The sequence below is a fragment of the Typopeltis vanoorti genome, chromosome 11 (genome assembly GCF_054136105.1).
Source record: "Typopeltis vanoorti isolate ZY-2024b chromosome 11, IOZ_Tvanoo_1.0, whole genome shotgun sequence".
NCBI classification, from domain to species: Eukaryota; Metazoa; Arthropoda; class Arachnida; order Uropygi; family Thelyphonidae; genus Typopeltis; species Typopeltis vanoorti.
In genome coordinates this window covers 9,960,739-9,977,907 of record NC_143559.1, presented here as the reverse complement: position 1 = coordinate 9,977,907, position 17,169 = coordinate 9,960,739, and the positions used below count along the sequence as shown (strand labels likewise).

Sequence of the window (17,169 nt, the reverse complement as noted above, 5' to 3'; positions counted from 1 at the left end):
TACCAAGTGAATTTGTAGCAAACCATACTGTCCTCATTCCAAAACCTAATAATTAATTAAAAGCACACAGGTGTATGGAGTTGCAGGCCAAGCAGCAGAATTTAATCTATTTCTGCTACATGATTTAATCTGCTTAGTTAATACGAAAAAGCAGTCGATGGCAGTGCTATCAATAGACCTTACTCAAGCAGTTGATAATCTTTGGCATCCCTTTCTGTTCCATACCCTCCAGCAAATTGTGTAGTTAAAAAAAACTGCTATCTGTTATCAAAGGAGCTTATGCCACTTCAACTACCCACCTCTCAGTTAATGGGTTCCTGTCGACTGACAGGAAAACTGACTGCTCTTTGCATTTCTTCTTGAACCTTTCTTCCAGGAAGTCAATAATACATATGCTGTGTGGGGAATAACAGTCCCTTCAACTATGAAGGAAAATAAGGTATTAGCATATGCTGATGATGTAGTGGGCACCTTGAAGGATAATGATTCCATATATATCTTTTTTGGTATTTGGTCACGAGGTGATGGATGAGGCTCTGAATTAGACATTGGCCTATAGCTGCTTTGTATTTTTTTTTGCCATAAAAATAAATAAATAAATTGGTATTTTGGGAAAAATCAGCAAGATCAGTGGATCAACTACTAATGCAGAATACGAGGCAAAATTAAAAGTTTTTGGAAAATGGGATCTTGGAGTCATTCTTTTTGGACTAACCCCTAAGAGAGAGAGAACCCCTCATTGTACTCGGAATTTGCTTCTCCACTTACCCAATATTATCAGTTCAAGAACTTTGAATGAAACTTAGAAGACTGGAAAATAGAAGACCACTTTCCTTTTCTTCTAAAGCAGTATTTCTCAAAACCATAATCTTTCCTTCTTAGTTGTACATAATAATTATTACAGGCATTTACAGAAGCTGAAGAAAAGCAATTATAAAGTAATCCTGTGCAATTTTTTTGGTTCAGACAATGCCAAGAAGTTAAAAAGGAATTTCTTCAACTATCAAAGAAGCATGGAGGATTTGGACTTAAAATTAAAATTCTGCTATTTAAGCAATATAGCTTCAAAAATCCATAAAATATTGCAGACCAATCACACATGTGCTAACTTTCTCCTGTAAGATGAAAACAGGGGTTTTCATCTTCCCCTATTTAGAGTAAATTATTATAAAGTCCAAAAGCTAAGATTGTTCCTGAATACTACAACATTCTGTGCTTAACTCTAAGACTGCTACAACACTTTGGCATTGACGTTCTTTCCATTAAAAAATGTAAAATTTGATATAAAGAAATCCTTAATCTCTTTCGCCGTGAACTTCCACAGTTGGTTACCGACAACAATACTTTGTTTTATAACTTATTGAAGTTCCAAGGATACCCTAACAGGAGGAATCCTGCTTGGAAAATTGCATATGGCTGCCTTCCAGTCAATACCATCAGGTGGAGGTACTTTAACACCAGAGATCCAATCGGTGACATCTGTTACTCCAGTCTTGAAATTACTTCATCTGCAAACTTTGTTTTCTTATGCTTGGATAAAGGATTAAACCAAGAATATAATTTCTTGGCATCTTTATAGTATAACCAAGTGGAAAAGCTTCCAATTCCTAAATAATAACTATGTTATAGTGATACAGTTTTAATCGGAAAGTAGTGATTAGGGAAAGGAAAGAGTAATATAGTATTAACATTAAAAGCAAAGATAAACTTACTGAATAGTAAGCCAAGCTATTTCTGATAAAATTATGTAGGCAAATTTCAAAATGGGGAATTGGACAGTGAGTCATTCTGATGTGCTTTGTGTATGTCTAACATGAATGAGAACTTATGTTCTGGTTCTTGCTGGAGACCTAAATATCAAATAGAAAATGAAACTCAAATATATACAAATGTTTTGGTGGAAAGTTCAGGAAAAGAGCAAAGCTAATAATAATGATAAATACTTGCTGGATTTCTGTTCAGGACATGGACTGCTCATTATGAAAATTATGTTCCAACATATGCATAGATTCATATGGAGAGAACACATACAGAAAAAGTCTTGCTTGTTATTAATTGCAGATATTATGTTTAGATTAGTTTCGGTTAGAAGTATATAGAAAATTTGAAATAGGAAGTGATAATCATTAATGTGCCGCAGGATAAAAATCAGGTGGTCTGATTGGCCAAGTGGTTAACATTCCCATTCTCCAACCTTCAGTTTTTAAATCCTGCCATGGGCATGGATGTTTGTGATTATAACTGGGAGTGGAGTGACCCTCCATCCCATTCACTGGAAGCTTTGAACTACTTGAGTGAATAGGTAGTAAAATAAATAAATAAATAATAATAATAAATTATTTAGCTTATCCATAGTACTGATTTACTAATGATTCCAGCCTGTCTTGGAGGTAAAGATGTAAAATAAAAACATGTACAGAAGTTTCAAAAAGAATTGAGGTGCATTCAGCTTTGAACAGTGGACACAAATATTTAAATATTTCCAGTGAAAAAGGATTTGAAAACAAAAACCAAACTTTAGAATCCCATTGGGGAAATCTGAAGGAAACAATTAATTGCATCAGCCTGAGTTGACTACAAGAATATAAATACCAGAGTTTTGTGGTGACTCAAGAAGTTAGAGGCACTGCTCAAAATAAACTTACATATATTGATATACTCATTTTCTGAAACCTATGCCTTGTTTGATATGTGGTAAAATCCAAAATTTTTAAGTATTGACCATTAGAAACATCTGCTTGAGATTATTACAAGTGCCAGTTAAAATTAGTGGAAGAGATTCATTGCTAATTGGACATAAGATGTCCTCAACCATATGGAATGCTTTGTTCAGTTTTTGCACTTGTATTTGCATTGACCAAATAAAAACTAACTTGTGAAATGTTAATTGTGTGGATGTAGTGATGAATTTGATTGGCGCACACGAAAGGAGGATTTTGAGAGCACCATGATATGAATTGTTAACTTTTTCTGCATGAAAGAGATTATTCACAAGGAGTTAGTGTCATGAGACCCAGTGAATCAAACATTATCTTTAGTACGGTTGTGAGACATTGTGATAATTTTCTGCATTTTTAGATTTTTGATTGTTTCTTCAAAAAAAAAAAAAAAAAAAAAAAAAAAAAAAACTTTATAGCCTAGGGATGCCCAGTGGCATCACATATCTGTGATGTCATTGGGTTGAAAAAACTTGAGTTTGAATCCCCTCAAAAGATGCAAAGAACCTTTTGTAAGTGTTTTTTGAACTTCAGGAATTTGTGTCTTTGTGTATATCCAATAATAATTAGCACATCTTATGTTCTGGTTCTTGTTAAAGACCCACTTTAAGTGGTCTCATACAAACAAAGCAGGGTTTCCCCTCCTGGATACTCATCCCACAAAATAGTCAGACCAGCCAGAAGAACACTTGCAATTTATAGGCATAATATGCTAGAATTATAGCCTTAGATTGCACTTTTTTGAAAAGGAAAATCAAAGAAATATAAAAAGAAGTTTAATGACATAGAAGTAATTCAGCTGGAATCACCTCCTGGTATTAAAATATCTTCTTTCAACAAGCTTTTCTCATGTTGGCTTTGTTAATTTATTCTTGTTGAAACCTGTGTTGCTGGCCTGGTTGGCTGAGTAGATAATGTCTTTGCTTCCTAACTAATAGGTCGTGGGTTTCAGATCCTGTTAAAGGCATGTTTGTGAATATCTTTATGTGGGAGATGAATTTCATTGCCCCATGCAAAACCACCACCCTGCTTAAAAAAGACCTGAAATGGCTTGAAAAAGTATGCTAGAATATTTGATCTCTAGAACAGGATTCCTGGATTACTAGCACACCCACATTGCTAGTGTAGTGTAGATTTAGATTTTGTTGATGGAGATCACATACAAAAAAAAAAAAAAAACAGGTTCTATAATCATTTTCTTCACACCCTGTAATTTAACCCTAGTCAAGTTTCCCTCTAAACTGCACTCTCACATAATAGCACTTCAGGTATCCAAATGACACTGCTTTCTATAAATTAAGGAAAAAAAGAGAAAAAGCATGATAACTCATGGATTTTAATGAAAATTCGGTGAAAAGTAGTCTAATAGTAAATACCCACAAAAATTGTAAATAGTTTAATTCCACAACAAATGGACATGAACACAGTGGTCAAAATGAGATTTGTAGAGTGCCTGAATAAGGAATTTGATCATCCTCATGGCAGTACAGCACTCACGGTGTTTCATGCTGTTTGTTATGGTGTCCAAGAGCTCAGTTGGTAGTAACAACCATTGCTCTTAAGCAATCCTAAGTCCTTCAGGGTTTGGGGAAAGAGAAAGTTGAGAGCAGGAATTTCTCAATAAGCATGTCTGAGAGCATTTCAGGCATGCTCAATAGAATTAAGATCAGGAGACCTGGCTGGCCAATCCATGCATATGATAGTCTATTTTTGAAAATATTGGTACATGAGCTTCACTCGAGAATGAGCATTATTGTCTTGTAGAATAAATGTATTGCATCCACATACAGAAAAACATTGGGGTCCAGAACCTCATCTCTATAAGTTACAGCATCCATGGTTCTGCTAGGAAGTACATACAGGTCAGTGTGTCCACCCAGCGAGATGCCTCCCCAAACCACCTCAGTACCTCCACCATAAGTATACCTTTCACCGATATTAGAGGGATGATAATGTCTTACTGATTCTTACCAGATCAAAGCATACCTAGTATCACTTTGTAAAGCAAATTGGGACTTGCCTGTAAACAATACTTATTGTTGAGGTAGTGTGATGGTTTGGACAGGTATCTCGTTGGTGCAGATGCACCGACTTGTATGTGCTTCCTTGTAGAACTGTGAATGCTGCAACATATAAAGGTGAGGTCCTGAACCCCGATGTTTGTCTGTATGTGGATGTGATAGGGGAGACATCCTACACGACAATATTGTCCTCATCAAGTGAAGCTCTTGTGGAACCAATATTTTCATAAAGAGACTAAACAGGAGGCCAGCAGTCTCCTGATCTTAATCCTGTTGAATGTGTTTGAAATGTCCCAAGAAGATGTGTTGCTGTCCTCAATTCCCCCCCCCCATCATTTTTCCAAAACCTTGAGGGACTTAGGAGAGCTTTACTGAAGTAATGGTTGTTGCTATCAACTGAGCTCCTGGACACTGTTATGAACAGTGTGAAACACTGTTGTGAGTGCCTGTTGCTGTAGAAGGTGACTAAATTCCTTATTTTGGCACATTTACAATCTCATTTCGACCATTGTGCTCATGTACCCATTTGTTGCTGAACTAAGCTATTTATTTACAATTTTTCTGTGTGTTTCTTTCACATCTCATATCATACAGCTTTTCACTGAATTTGAATAAAAATTCATCATACAGTTTTTGAGTTATTGTAATTTTTTCTTTGTTCCTTAATTCACGGAAATCAGTGTATTTAAACCATGTTCCCTCCTCACTGGCAGTGACTAATATTTTGGGAAAGGGGAGTGGGGAAAAAAGAGGGAAAACTTTTAAAGGGAATTTTCTAATTCCAAAAATAGCTAAATGTTTGGAAAAAATCATATCTATCTCTGGGATTAATATTAAGTCAACGTTTCATGTTGTATTCAGTACCCCTTGAATACTTAATTTCAGATTTTCAAAATCTACATCTTCTCTTATCCATTTGACCTGTGATGGGAGTGGGAGAAAAAAGAAAATCCAATTTAACTTATTATTTATAAATCATCTCCTTGTTTTTATGTCCAGTTGTACTGTGAAAATAATTTCATGTGCCTGCTTGCATTATGTTTAAGCATGCATATTATTGCTGGGATAAAGATGATGTTCTTTATGCATAATGTCATTGTATACAGTATAGTACATGTTTCTTTGTAGTGGGTAAATTCACATTGCTCAGCATCTATTACTCTCCTGATATGTTCATTCATTATTTCATGGGGTGAAGCTTGGTTTCTTCATTTCAAAGTTGTTCCTAGTGAAAGAAAAGCCTCAGTTTTATTGGGTGAGTCTGATTTGTTTTTCTGTATTTATTTTAATCATATAAAATATTTTTCTGGTACTTCATGAACAGCTAAAATTATATACAGTCTAAGTTGTAATGAGAACAGAAATAACAACATTATGGGTGTAATGAACAAAAAGCCATCATTTGCTCACTTTTATAAGGAGCGTATTACACAGGTATAAATATGCCATACAAATTTTGGTTACTATACAGATATTCTTAACTGCTTAGGTAGTTCTTGGAATAGACAAAAATGAAAGTAATGACAGCTTTTATAACTACCTGATTACAGGCTGATTTATAACCTAATCTTTTCCTTGGTGACCATTCCCTCCCTATTACCTCTCCAGTGTCTAGCTCTGGCCTGCCTTCCTCACTTTACCCAAACACTGCCACAACTATAAAATCAGTTTTAAAAAAAAAAAAAAAATAACCTTTTGGTTGAAAACACATCCACTAAAAGGAAATCTCTCTCTCTCATTTCACAAAAGCAAACTTATTCTTGAGTTTAAAGCATAGTATGACAAATGTTGGAGTGTGTAAAATTTTATCTTCAGTAGTATCAACAGTAGAAGACTAAAGATATTTACATACCAGCACTGGAAAACAAGATAACCCAAGCAAAACAACAACAAAAAAATAATAAAAATAAATAAAAAATTAGAAAGTGCAAACTTACAAATGTTGATGAAGCAATAGTTCACGACATAAAAAAGTGCTGGATTCTCAATAGATGGTCTGATATTGAAGGCGCAAGCATAACATTTTCTAAACAATTTGGACACAGTTTTGTATGTGACAGTGGTTGGTTGGAGCAATTTAAAAGCCGGCATAACATCGTGATGTCAGTTTTTAAAAAATATAGATCGAATTAATTAATATTGTTTTTAATTACATAAAAAAACTGTTTAATATTAAGTGTATTGTAGTTTATGCACATAATATATATGGGTATGTAATTATATTATTTTTTCTCTGGCAGTGACTATTTTTTTTAATCTAGTTTTAATCAAGTTATTGAGAATTTTTAAAAAAATAGGAGGTGAATTTAATTTATCACTGATAACAGTGAGTTGTAGGTATAACAAAAATGAAATTTTGTCGGTCCCATGGTACTCGTTATAACCAAGTTCAACTGTAATTAGTTCATGCTTTTAAGGAATTCAGGTATGGAAATTTATAAAGGAATAAATATATTTTTGATTATAAAATGAAATATGGAAGTAGAATGGGTTGAAGGGTCTAACATCATCATTAAATTCCTGATATATACCCTCAAGGGATATGATAGTACTACATGAAAATTACATCATTACTAACTGCTTATCTACAATTTTTCTCCAATTCATTCTGTTACCTGTCCAATTCCTCTGGGTCTTTTTCCTTCCAACCTGGCTGAGAACACTTGTTTTGCTAATCTTTCCTCTCCCATTCTGTTTAAGTGACCATACCACCTGAGATTAGCTCTGCTAAGCCATTCCTAGATGCTAACAATGTCAAGTTCTTTCCTAATATCCTTGTTTTTAATATGATATTGCCATTGATGCCACCTGTTCACACTTCTAATCTTTCTCAGGACTCTCACATCTGCAGTTTCTATTCTTTGGTCAAGTGTTTTTCTTCTAACCCAGCTCTCAGATCCATAAGTTACATTAGTTTGAACAATGTCTTGTATACATCTAATTTAGTGTTTTAGCTAATTTCTCTTTTATTCCATATAAATTTATTCAGTTGACTTCGTATCATACCAGCTTTGTTGATTCTGTTGTCTATTTCCATATTTAATTTACCATCTTCACAAAAAATTGTGTCCAAGTAGCTGAAATGTTTTACTTGTTCTATCATCATCATCAAATTCCTGCCATGTACCCTCAAGGGGTGTACAGGATATGATAGTATTACATGACAAAAATTACATCATTACTAACTACCTATCTACAATTTTCATCCAAATCAGTCTGTTACTTGTCAAGACTCCAACATTATCAGATCTTATATTTCTATCGTGTAAGGCACTTTGTACTGCATCAATCCACCTATATCTTGGTCTTCCTCTGGGTCGTTTTGCTGCGAACCTGACAGAGAACACTTGCTTTGCTAATCTTTCCTCGCCCATTCTGTTTCAGTGACCATACCACCTGAGATTAGCTCTGCTAATTCATTCCTGGATGCTGACAATGTCAAGTTCTTTCCTAATATCCTCGTTTTTAATATGATATTGCCATTCATGCCATCTGTTCATGCATATAATCTTTCTCAGGACTCTCATAGCTGCAGTCTCTAGTCTTTGGTCAAGTGTTTTAGTTCTGACCCAGCTCTCAGATCCATAAGTTAAAACTGGTTTGAACACTGTCTTGTATACAGCTAATTTAGTGTTCCGAACTAATTTCTCTCTTATTCCATATGAATTTATTCAATTGACTTATCACCATACCATTAATTTACTATCTTCAGTAAAAATCGTGCCTAAGTAGCTGAAATGTTTTACTTGTTCCACAGGTTCTCCATTCACAACACAGTTGACATTTTCAATGATTCTGCCTATTTTCAGTGTCTTTGTCTTTTTATCTGACCTTCATACCATATCTATTACAACAGCTATTCAATTTAGTCAGAGAATCTTGCAGACTTGTAGCGGATTTATTTAGAAGTATAACATCATCCGCATAAAGCATAGAGCTGACATTAACATCTCAAATTTTGATATCATGTTTAATACCACTTTCCTTCATAATGTGATCCATATAGATAATGAATAACAGAGGGGATAATGTACATCCTTGTCTCACACCAGATTTTAACATTAAACCGTCTTCCTGTACTTCCTTCAATTCTAACTGCTGACTTACAACTCAAATAAAGACTAAGTATTGCTTGATATAATGCCCGATTGACACCATATACCTGCAGGCAGCATATTGAATAGCTTCTCTCTTGGCACCTTATCATATGCCTTTTCCAAATCGACAAAACTTAAATACGGATCTTTGTTATATTCCCATGCTTTCTCGACTATTTGTCGTAAAGTGAAGATCTGATCCTGACAGCCTGGATATTTGGCCTGAATCCAGCTTGCTCTTCACCAAGCTTTTCTTCTACATTTCTCAAGTATACTTGGATATATCTTCCAAGGAACATTAAGTAAGGAAATACTTCTGTAATACTCACATTCAGTTTTATTTCCATTTTTATATATGGGTACTATGAGAGCTCTACTCCAAACATCGGGAATTCGTCCCTCTGTCCAGGGTTTCTGAACTATGCAGTGCAGCAACTGTAAGACTCTTATACCACTATACTTCAGCATTTCTGGTCAAATATCATCTACTCCTGCTGCCTTTCCACATTTCAAGCCTTTGATGGCTTTTTCTAGTTCAAGTATGGATATGTATTACTGACTGCATGCCTGGTCAGTGTTTTTTACCACTGTGCTATCATCACTGCTTGTTTCCCTTAGCAGTTTTTCAAAATAATTACTCCATACTTCAAGGATATCTTTTTCTCCTGTTTTCATGTCACCTTTATCATCTCTAACTCCTTTTACAGCACTCTTTCCTCCATTCTTAAGCTTCTTCAACAATCTCCAGAATATTTTGCCACCTTCTTGATATTTATTTTCTATATTCTTGCCAAAGTCCTCCTATGACTTTTGTTTAGCTAGTTTTACATATTCTCTATATTCTCTAAGTGCACAAGCTGACTTATTTGCCAGGAACTTTTGATATGCTTTCTTCTTTTCTTTCACTGCCTCTTTAACTTCCTGTGGAAAGTTAAAGAGGCACTGAGAGCTGCTCAACTTTTATTCTCTTTAAAACTTTCTTACATGTCATTCTTTTCAATATGAAATTCAATTTTATCCTGCTCAAGATTAAATAGTGATCACTTCTAATTTCAAATCCTCTGTACACTCTGGTGTCCTGCACCAGCGAGAAAACATCACTGTCAACAATAACATAGTCAATGAGACTTTTCTTATTCCTTGCCTCTTCTCTCCATGTGAATTTGGGCACATTTTTATGTTGGAACATGGTGTTAGTAATAACCAGTCCATGTCCTGAGCAGAAATCCAACAGATATTTGCCATTATTATTAGCGTTGCTCTTTTCTCGAAATTTTCCCAAAATATTTTTGTATGTCTCGCAATCATTTCCTACTCTGCTATTTAGATCCCCAACAAGGACCAACTTTTCCTTTTTCATTGTGTCAGTTGATTTTTCTAAAGCCTCAAAAAATTCCTCAACTTCTACCTTAGTAGAACCTTTTGTGGACCATAGGCACAAATAAGTCACATTGTCCAGTTTCCCATTCTTATATTTGCCCACATGAGACTGACTGCCATTCAAGAAGATTAGCCTCGTATTTTGTGTTGAATACTATGGCTACTCCTTCTTTTCCTTGATTGTCATTGCCTGAATATAACATTTTGTATTTATTGCTCAGAAAGATTCACCAGTTTTGGTCTTTTTTGTTTCAGTCACCCCTATTATGTCGATCTGGTACTTATCTAATTCCTCAGCTAGCCCCATTTCTTTGCCATTCAGGCTTCTTACGTTGAGAGTACTGATCTTTAACTCTGGTGATTTTGAGTTGGGGTTTGTTTTCAGATTTGTTCGTAGCTGACTTTTCGTTGTTCACCCTGGTTCCCTGGTGAAAACAATGGGCGCCTTATTTAACGGGGCGATGCCCCAGCCGGTATGAAATTTTGTCATGTTGTACCATCATATTTTATTTTGGTTTAACCAATAAGAATTCAATTTGGTCGGCTAAATTCCAAATTGCCAGCCCATCCTTGTTCGTTCAGTATCCAAGTAGATACCCAACAGGGTGCACCACGAGAAGGTGAGGATTGGACATTAGATCAGAAGCCCCGGTCGGTTCTCTGCATTCCTTTAAAGGCTATGTGGAGGTCTCCTCTCAGTATACAGCTTTGACCCTTAAGCACCCCCTACAAGCACCTACTTGTTCTATAGGATCTCTATTCACAATGCAGTTGATATTTTCAATGTTTCTGCCTATTTTCATTGTCTTTGTCTTTTTAGTGCTGACCTTCATACCATATCTATTACAACAGTTATTCACTTTAGTCAGGGAATCTTGCAAACATGTAACAGATTTATTCAGAAGTATAACATCGTCTGCATAAAGCAAAAATCTGACATTAACATCTCCAATTCTGATATCATGTTTAATACCACTTTCCTTCATAATGTGATCCATATAGATAATGAATAACAGAGGGGATAATGTACATCCTTCAATTCTAACTGCCGACTTACAACTGAAATACAGACTAAGTATTGCTTGATATAATGCCCCATTGACACCATATAACTGTAGCATATTGAATAGTTTCTCTCTTGGCACCTTGTCATGTGCCTTTTCCAGATCAACAATACTTAAATACAGATCTTTGTTATATTCTCATGCTTTCTCGACTGTTTGTCGTAAAGTTAAGATCTGATCCTGAGAGCCTCTATTCGGCCTGAATCCAGCTTGTTCTTCATCAAGCTTCTCTTCCACAATTCTTCTCAACCGTTTCTTAAGTATACTGGCATAAATCTAACCACAACACTCACTAAAGAAATACCTCTGTAATTCTCACATTCATTTTTATTTCCCTTTTATATATAGGTACTATGATAGCTCTACTCCAATCATCTGGAATTCGTCCCTCTGTCCAGGCTTGAACTATGCAGTGCAGCCACTGTAAAACTTGTATACCTCCATACTTGAGTATTTCTGGTCTAATATCATCTACTCCAGCTGCCTTTCCATATTTCAGGCTTTTGATGATTTTCTCTACTTCAGGTATGGATATGTATTCCAGACTGCATGTCTGGTCAGTGTTTTTTTACCACTGTGCTGTCATCTCTGCTTGTTCCATTTAGCAATTTTTCAAAGTAATTACTCCATACTTTAAGGATATCTTTTTCTTCTGTTTTCATGTCATCTTTATCATCTTAGAAGGCTCTACTAAGGTAGACGTGAGGAATGTTTTGAGGCTTTAGAGAAAGAAACTGAGACAATGAAAAAGGAAAAGTTGGTCCTTGTTGGGGATCTAAACAGCAGAGTACAAAAATGTTTTGGGAAAATTTGAAGAAAAGAGCAATGCTAATAATAAAAATACAAATACCTGTTGGATTTCTGCTCAAGACACAGACTGGGTATTACTATTACTAACACTATGTTCCAACATAAAAATGTGCACAAATTCACATGGAGAGAAGTGGCAAGTAATAAGAAAAGTCTCATTGACTATGCCATTGTTGATAGTGATGTTTTCTCTCTGGTGCAGGACCGAGTGTACAGGATTTGAAACTGGAAATGATCACCATTTAGTCTTGAGCAGGATAAAATTGAATTTTTTATTGAAAAGAGGTTCATGTAAAAAAAGTTTTAAAGCTAATTAAAGTTGAGCAGATCTCAGATGTGAACTGTAGACTAAAATACACAAATACTATTGAATAAAAAATGAAAGAGTTTGATTACAGGAACCAAACCTTGGAGATTAAGTGACAAGCCCTGAAGAAAACATTGATTCAGCCTAAGAGGCATGTTGTGGTGAGGTTGTCTTCAAGGATAGAAAAGTCAGAACTCAGGACACTGAGACATTGAAAGAAAAGAAGAGAGCATATCAAAAGATCCTTGCAAATGAGTCAGCTTGTACTCTTAGAGAATACAGAGACAAATGTAAGAGAGCTAAACACTGTGTAAAACTAGCTAAACAAAAGTCATGGGAAGACTTTGGTAATAACTTAGAAAATAAATATCAAGAAGGTGGCAAGATATTCTAGAAGTTGTTGAAGAAGCAGAAATGGAGGAAAGAATACTGTAAAAGGAATAGAGACGATAAGGGTAATATGAAAACTGGAGAAAAAAGATATCAATGAAGTAAGGAGTAATTACTTCGAAAAATTGCTAAATGGAACAAGCAGGGATGATAGCACAGTGGTAAAAAACACTGACCAGACACGCAGTCAGGAATACATATCCATACTTGAAGTAGAGAAAACCATCAAAAGCCAGAAATGTGGAAAGGCAGCTGGAGTAAATGATATTCGACCAGAAATGCTCAAGTTTGGAGGTATAAAAGTCATACAGTGGCTGCATTGCATAGTTCAAAAGGATGGATTGAGGGATGAATTCCAGATAATTGGAGTAGAACTATCATAGTACCCATATATAAAAAGGGACATAAAACTGAATGTGAGAATTACATAGGTATTTCTCTACTGAGTGTGCCTGTAAGATTTATGCCATTATACTTCAGAAATGGTAGAGAAGGATTGTAGAAGAGAAGCTTGATGAAGAACAAGTTGGATTCAGGCCAAATAGAATTTGAGAAGATCAGATTTTCACTTTACAACAATAGTTGAAAAATCATGGGAATATAACAAAGATCTGTATTTAAATTTTGTAGATCTGGAAAAAGCATGTGACAGGGTGCCAAGAGAGAGGCTATTGAAAATGCTACAGTTGTATTGTGTCAGTGGGGCATTATCAAGCAATTCTTTGTGTTTATTTGAGTTGTAAGTTAGCAATTAAAATTGAAGGGAGTACAGAAAGATGGTTTAATATTAAATCTGGTGTTAGTCAAGGTTGTACATTATCCCCTCTGTTATTTATCTATATGGATCACATTATGAAGGAAAGAGGTATTAAGCCTGATATCAAAATTGGAGATGTTAATGTCTGCTCTTTGCTTTATGAAGATAATGTTATACTTCTAAATAAATCCTCTACAAGTCTGCAAGATTTTCTGACTAAATTGAATAACTGTTGTAATAAGATATGGTATGAAGGCCAGCAATAACAAGACAAAGACAATGAAAATAGGCAGAAGCATTGAAAATATCAACTGCATTGTGAATGGAGAACCTAGAGAACAAGTAAAACATTTCAGCTACTTTGGCATAATTTTTAGTGAAGATTTGAAATTAAATATGGAAATAGACAATAGAATCAACAAAGCTGGTATGGTAGGAAGTCATATGAATAAATTTATGTGCAGTAAGAAATTAGCTAAAACTAAAATTAGCTGTGTACAAGACATTGTTCAAACCAATTTTAACTTATGGATTTTAGAGCTAGGTTAGAAGTAAAACACTTGACCAAAGACTAGAAACTGGAGAGTCCTGAGAAAGATTAAGGGCATGAACAGGTGGCATCAATGGCAATATCATATTAAAAATAAGGATATTAGGAAAGAACTTGACATTCTTAGCATCCTGGAATGTGTTAGCAGAGCTAATCTCAGATGGTATGGTGACTTAAACAGAATGGGAGTGGAAAGATTGGCAAATCAAGTGTTTTCTGCCAGGTTGTCAGGAAAAAGACCCAGAGAAAGACCAATATATAGGTGGATTGATACAGTAAAAAGTGCCTTAGAAGATAGAAATATAAGATCTGACAGTATTAGAGTCTTGACAGGTAACAGATTTATTTGGCAGAAAATTGTAGATAGGAATTTAGTAATGATGTGAATTTTTCTGTAGTACTATCATATTCTGTACAATCCTTGAGTGTACATGTCAGGAATATGATGATGATTTACCGTGTGTGTGTGGAACTCAGAAACACAGTAAACTATGGAGACTGCAAACATTGAGAAATTAAAATAATTATTCCTAACACGGTTGTAGTCTCTATAATTTACTGAAGTTAATAACTGAATCCATTTTACAGAACAAGTTAATTCATTTCTTATAATGAAAGTTTGATAGTTATACTTGATACCTTCATGGAGTCTAAAGCCATATAGGAGTTGTTAGCATCAGATTTTCACTTTAAGTGAGATATTTAAGAAATCTTGGGAACATAACAATGAGCTTCATTTAAACTTGGTAGAACTGGAAGTCATATGATGGTGTCAAGAGAAAGCTGGTCCAAATATCCTCTCAACAATTTTCCTCCAAATGAATGTATTACTTGCCAAATATGACAATATTGAAGTGATGACTATTAATTTCCTGTGGGTCTCTTTCCTGCCATCTCTGTCTTTGCTAATCTTTCCTTCTGCATTCTGTTTAAGTGATCATACCACCTTTGTTTAGCTCTGCTGAATACATTTCTTGAATGTCAGGTTTCCTTCTAATATCCTCATTTCTAATATGATCCTGCTACTGATTCTATCTGTTCAGAATTCTGAACAGATGGAATTATTTGATGTGTTGATATGTATTTTCAAGAGTAATTTTTTTTTTTTTTTTTGATACAAAAGTAATAATGAGAAATGTTAAAATACAAAGAAATACGGTTTTGTAATGACATGCTTTTGTATATGTGTATCTAGTTAAATCTTCAAGTATGAGAAACTGATGACACAGTAGCATTCATAATAGGACTTCATGGTATAAACAAATCAAAAGATGAAAAAATACATTTACCATCATCATCATCATCATGCTTGTCAAGGATTTAAGCCTGGAGTGGCCTGTTCCAGCCTTAGAAGTCATCATTGAATCTCTTAAGAGGAAATTAAGGTTGATTAGGAAAAAAATTATTTTTTTCCTAATCAGTAACCAATTTATTAATAAATAAATCTACAGATTTATTTATTAATAAATTGGTTACTGATTAGTAAAAATATAATTTTTTAAAAATTATTTTGTATAGGCAGCACTCCCACTTTAAACTTTACGGGCCACCACTGAATATAAGGCTTGTTTTGGTAATCTTTCTGTTTTCATTCTTTCATTTATATTCATTTATTTATACATGCATACATTCATTTATTGCTACACTCATATAAAATAGATAAAATTCTGCATGCACACACACTCTCACCCTTCTGCAACCAACACAGGATCACAGTAAAACAATTCCCATCCCATATAATTAAGGGTACATAAAAAAATAATAAATAATAATAAATAAAAAAAGCCTTGTTCTCTGCAGATATGATCTCTATGCCACTTTCAAACCTTTCATTCAGCTAGCCAGCTTCATTCTCTCTCCTGAAGATTAACTTCATCCCCTTGCACAGACTGGTAGATCAGTTAACATCTGTCTTGAAGAACAAAAAAAAATACATCTGCGATCACCTGTACAGCAAGTCAGGATTGGCAGACCATGCGCTGATACTCCTTCATGTGCAATTAGATGGAGGAAAACATTGAGACGGCATAGTCATTATAGGGCTGAGAGACTATTTCTAGAATCAGCATCATTTATGAGGCACTCTCCCAACCTCAAGTATGGTTGCATTAATTTGCAAAAGATCTGGCACACCATTGTTTTGAGACCTGATGTCCTCACCTCTCCAAATTAACTTTATGGTTATCAAGCCCATGTAAGTACTTTAGTTCAATTTTTCCTATGACCTTCGAAGACGACACTCAGTTGAAACTGCTCACACCCCGTTACTCCCACCCCTAATCTTGATTCATCATATTCTGTCCTTCTCTTTTCCCCTAAAATTACTATCTTTCACCTTCTTCCCCAAAGAATTCACAGCCCACCCTTGAAACCTGGGTTTTAAATTCACATACCTTTTGTTTTATCCAAAATTCTCCTGATGTTGTTCCAAGAGAAGACAACAAAGAACATTCTACTACAAAAGTATGTCCAAAATGATTCCTTCCTTATATTCTTCATGTATCTATGTCTTTAAAATACTGATAATGCCCTAAAAAAAAACTGAGTGAGAAAGCCAATGACATCATAAAAAGGGGTACTCCTAAAGAAAAATATGTAAAATAGCCATAAAAATTAACCATTTGAATTGTTTTCCATGTTTATTTAGTTCAGTGCTATGTGCTTTTCACAGTTACAATTGTGCTCTGAAAATGCTGGATCAAAAACTAGCAAAATGTTAGTAAGTTTAATAAATGTTTTTTTTTTTTTTTCTCTCTTTTGGGTGTGTTTATACCATGAAGCTTTTTTATGCAAAGAAGCATAATTGTATTATGGAAAATAAGAGCATTATAAAATTTTTTAGATATTCTGTTATTGAGTTGCTTTGTTGTTCTTGTCTTAGAATTTGTAGAGATACATATGTGTTGCACAGTAACCACTATCAGGCAGTTTATTATTATTAAGAGAGACCTCAAGGAACTCATCGAGAGAGGCCATACTATTCTCACCAGCTGTCATACCTGTTCTTGAATTCATGCATGCTACTTGAACACACAACATCCAACAGCAATCCATTCCAATCTCTCTCTCTCTCTCT

At 34.8% G+C, this 17,169-nt stretch overlaps 1 protein-coding gene across 1 annotated transcript in view; it reads left to right on the top strand.

The window, feature by feature from the left end:
* LOC150101296 (STARD3 N-terminal-like protein) overlaps positions 1–17,169 on the top strand; it is a 205,103-nt gene that overhangs the window by 149,613 nt on the left and 38,321 nt on the right. Inside the window, exon 6 of the mRNA XM_090400753.1 lies at positions 5,867–5,993. Coding sequence (XP_090256879.1) covers positions 5,867–5,993 — 127 coding nt within the window. The remainder of the gene's footprint in view (positions 1–5,866; positions 5,994–17,169) is intronic.